At 45.4% G+C, this 3303-nt stretch overlaps 1 protein-coding gene across 1 annotated transcript; it reads right to left on the bottom strand.

Moving 5' to 3' along the window:
* Positions 1 to 527: 527 nt before the first annotated feature.
* On the bottom strand, positions 528 to 1213 carry LOC120662946 (L10-interacting MYB domain-containing protein-like). The gene is made up of 2 exons (XM_039941989.1): positions 968 to 1213; positions 528 to 887 (listed from the first exon to the last, which is right to left on the bottom strand). Exons 1-2 carry the CDS (start codon positions 1145 to 1147, stop codon positions 528 to 530), a joined length of 540 nt encoding a protein of 179 aa, XP_039797923.1. The 5' UTR covers positions 1148 to 1213.
* Between the last annotated feature and the right edge of the window lie 2090 nt (positions 1214 to 3303).

Raw genomic sequence — 3303 nt, 5'->3', positions numbered from 1 at the left:
CCTGGCCATCTGGGCTGGTGTCCTCGTAACTCAGCGCCAATTTGGCTGCCTCTGTCCAAGGGCCTCCCAGAGTGCAGTGCATGGAACCAGCTCCAGCAAATGGAACCAAAGTTCTAAGGGCCTGTTTGGCAGAGCTCCAACTCTGCCAAACCAGCTCTGGAGCTGCTGCTCCACCACAGAGCAGCTCTACCGCGGAGCTGAGCTCTTATTCTGGAGCTGCAGAAATGTGTTTGGCAAAAGTAACAACTCCAGCTCCGGAAACAGAGGTTTTGATGGGATTTTCCTTCTTTGCCCTTGTTTTTTTTGTTTGCTGTCCTTTTCTCCCTTGCTGCGCCTAAAACAGAAATGTGCATGGCGCAAGGTGGAATTTTTTTTTTCAAATAACAAATTGACATGCCATACATTTGATTATGTAACAACTGTGATCATCACACTCTTTTAACACACATCAATTGTTCAAATGCTAAGAAATATTTCACTAATCCATTACAATCTAGTTCCACCCAAGAGCGAGTGCTGTGGCAATTTCATCCCGAAAAGTATCCATAAAGAAAAATATTAGATGCATGAGAAGTGCTCACATTTTTTGTTTTTTTCCACCACTCGGCATCCATGTTGATAGTTCCCTTGTCCCAATTCCAACCGGTTCCGGTTTGTTTCCTCATCAATTTTCTCCAAGCACCTAAATCAGCCTTCAACTTGTCCCATTTGTTCTTAAGTTGAGATTTTTTCAACATAATACCGGTACACTGAAAAAACCTTTCATTCACCTCGGTATAGCCCACATTATTCAAATGAGTGTTTGGCCTATTTCCTTTTCTAACTTGTTCAGCGAACAACTTGCAAACAAGTGCGGTATGCTCATCATTCCAAGCCATTTGATCACCCTATCCATGATTCTCCATAACATTGTTGAAATTTGCTAAGACAACACATGTATGAAATTCTAGATAGAAGAAAAATATACCTCATCATCCCTTGATTTTTTGTTGCCACGTCTGCTACCACCGGATGCCGATGCCGCACCAGTTCCCGCCATGTCGCCCGGGCCGTGCTGCCCGCCGGCCGCGCCCAGACCTTGCTGGCTGGCGTCCACGCCCAGGCCATGAAGGCTGTTCGCGCCCAGGCCCTTGTGGCCGCCGGCCATGCCCGGGCCGTGAAGGCCGGCCGCACCCACGCCCTGCACACTGCCAGCCGCGCCCACGCCCCCAACGTCGGCCGCCCCAAGGACATCATGGCCAGCCACGCCACCGCCTGCAGATGGAGGACGAAGGCCTACCCTAGGGTTTCTTCTGGGTTGATTGGAGGAGGAAAACGGAGGAGGCGGTGGAGGAGGAACCGAGTTCGACATCCCGGCGGATCTCCGGTCACCCGGACGCCGTGATGATCGGCGGCGCCGGCGCCCAGGGAAGGAGATCGGAAGAGGAGGCGGAAGAGGAGGTGTCGCGGGAAGAGGAGGCGCCGCGGCTGGGAGACGACGGAAAAAAGAAGAAGGCGAAGGGGTATGTGTAACGGATGGCAAAGGTGGGTAATTTCCACCAACTCCACAAAATTAGAGTTTGTAGAGCACCCCTTGAGGTGCTCCCTGGAATTGGTGGAGTTGGGAGCTAGATTCATATTTTTTACGGATCTGGAGTTCGTGGAGCTGAGGCGTTTGACTAGAAAAATTTGGAGTGGAGCTGTTTTTTAGGATCCGGAGCTGCTTGGAGCTGTACCAAACACGCCCTAAATAGCCGGCTACAGCCACTGCTATAGCCTGCTATAGCCTTTGAGAGAGGAGAAAATTAGAATATCCATCTCTTAGCTCTAAATGACTAAATCCGCTAATAGCCGGCTATATCCAACTATAGCCACTAAATTATGGATTATTTAGCAAGCTAAATTATATAATTAATCTTTATTTATTATTAGTTTAGTAATGAACTTCATCATTTACAAACCTTAGTATTTCATCAACGATGTAATGAGAGAAATGAAGCGCAAGACGTACTTCAGTCAATGAAATTTTCTTGATTTCATATTTATATGCAAAATTACTCATAGATTTATGTATGATATTGAAATAGAAATGCATAATTGTGAGAAGTTTCTAGAAGATTAGAGAGCATGCATGAACCATGGCTACCATGTTTCATGGTGAAATATGGAATACTCTAGAAATTAGATATTTGTATGATTAGATAAGCATGGGAAAAATTCTAAAGTTAAATATTTTGTAAAACATTGTGTAGAAGATGGACACATGGCAAATCCATATGAACCATAGAGTTCTATAAATAGGGGTGCTCCCCTCTCCCTCTTGCCATACCATGGCATAGGAGGTCTCAAGTAGAAGATGGCAAGATTGCCATGTAGTGTAGTATTGTCATGGTAGGTAGCGATATAAAGAGTGCAAGAGTATTGTGTTGTACTAAGTTATAGTGAATAAAGAGTTGATTTCCCATATAGAGTTGGTCTCTCGTATTAGTGTCTAGGTGAAAGTGATAGGGGCGCCGATTTCTCAACTCATGGTATTTACGGAACTGCTAAATGAGTTAGCTAGGCTATATTCCACTATAGTCTTTATTACCCTCTACAAACACCAACCGCTAAATGCCTTTGCCTGCTATTTTAAATACTAAATGGAACCACAAAAATTTATTAAACGAAAAGAAACCATAGGTTGCATTTGTTCCAAGACAAGTGGGAAACTTATTACAATGGCAGAAGGGGAAAGGACATGGAGTGGGAGTCCTTGGGCTGAGCATACGATTCACAATCTGCTTATTCGTGTTGGTGATGTTGCCATAACAATAAAGTTCATGAATATCAAACCAGCATTCTAGCAAGTCAAAATGAAAAAATGGTTAGTAATAAATAATACAATAAGTGGATCAAAAGTTGTAGTGCTATACTTACTGCAAGGCTTAACATGATGCTGGAATGCTTCTATATCCACACTAGTCCAATCATTCCGCTCCCCTTTTTCCTTGTTTACTTTGGTTGATAAGAGAAGCAGAGGGGTGAGGAAGAGGAGATCGCGAGAGTAGAGACGGGGTGAGGAAGAGGAGAGAACCGAGATCAGAGACGGACCTCAAAGCGAAGACGAGGGGCTGCTGGATCGCAGGGTGAGGAAGAGGAGAGAGATCAAGGAGAGATCGAGAGATGGACCTCAAATCGAAGAGGAGGGGCTTCAAAATGCCCGGATCACGGGCTGAGGAAGAGGAGAGAGGCAGAGACGGACCTCAGATCGAAGAGGAGGGGCTTCGAAATGCCCGGATCGCGGAGTGAGGAAGAGGAAAGAGATCAATAGGAAGGAGAGAG

This window comes from Panicum virgatum, chromosome 2N (genome assembly GCF_016808335.1).
Source record: "Panicum virgatum strain AP13 chromosome 2N, P.virgatum_v5, whole genome shotgun sequence".
Classification (NCBI taxonomy): Eukaryota; Viridiplantae; Streptophyta; class Magnoliopsida; order Poales; family Poaceae; genus Panicum; species Panicum virgatum.
This window is presented reverse-complemented; position numbering and strand designations above follow the sequence as displayed.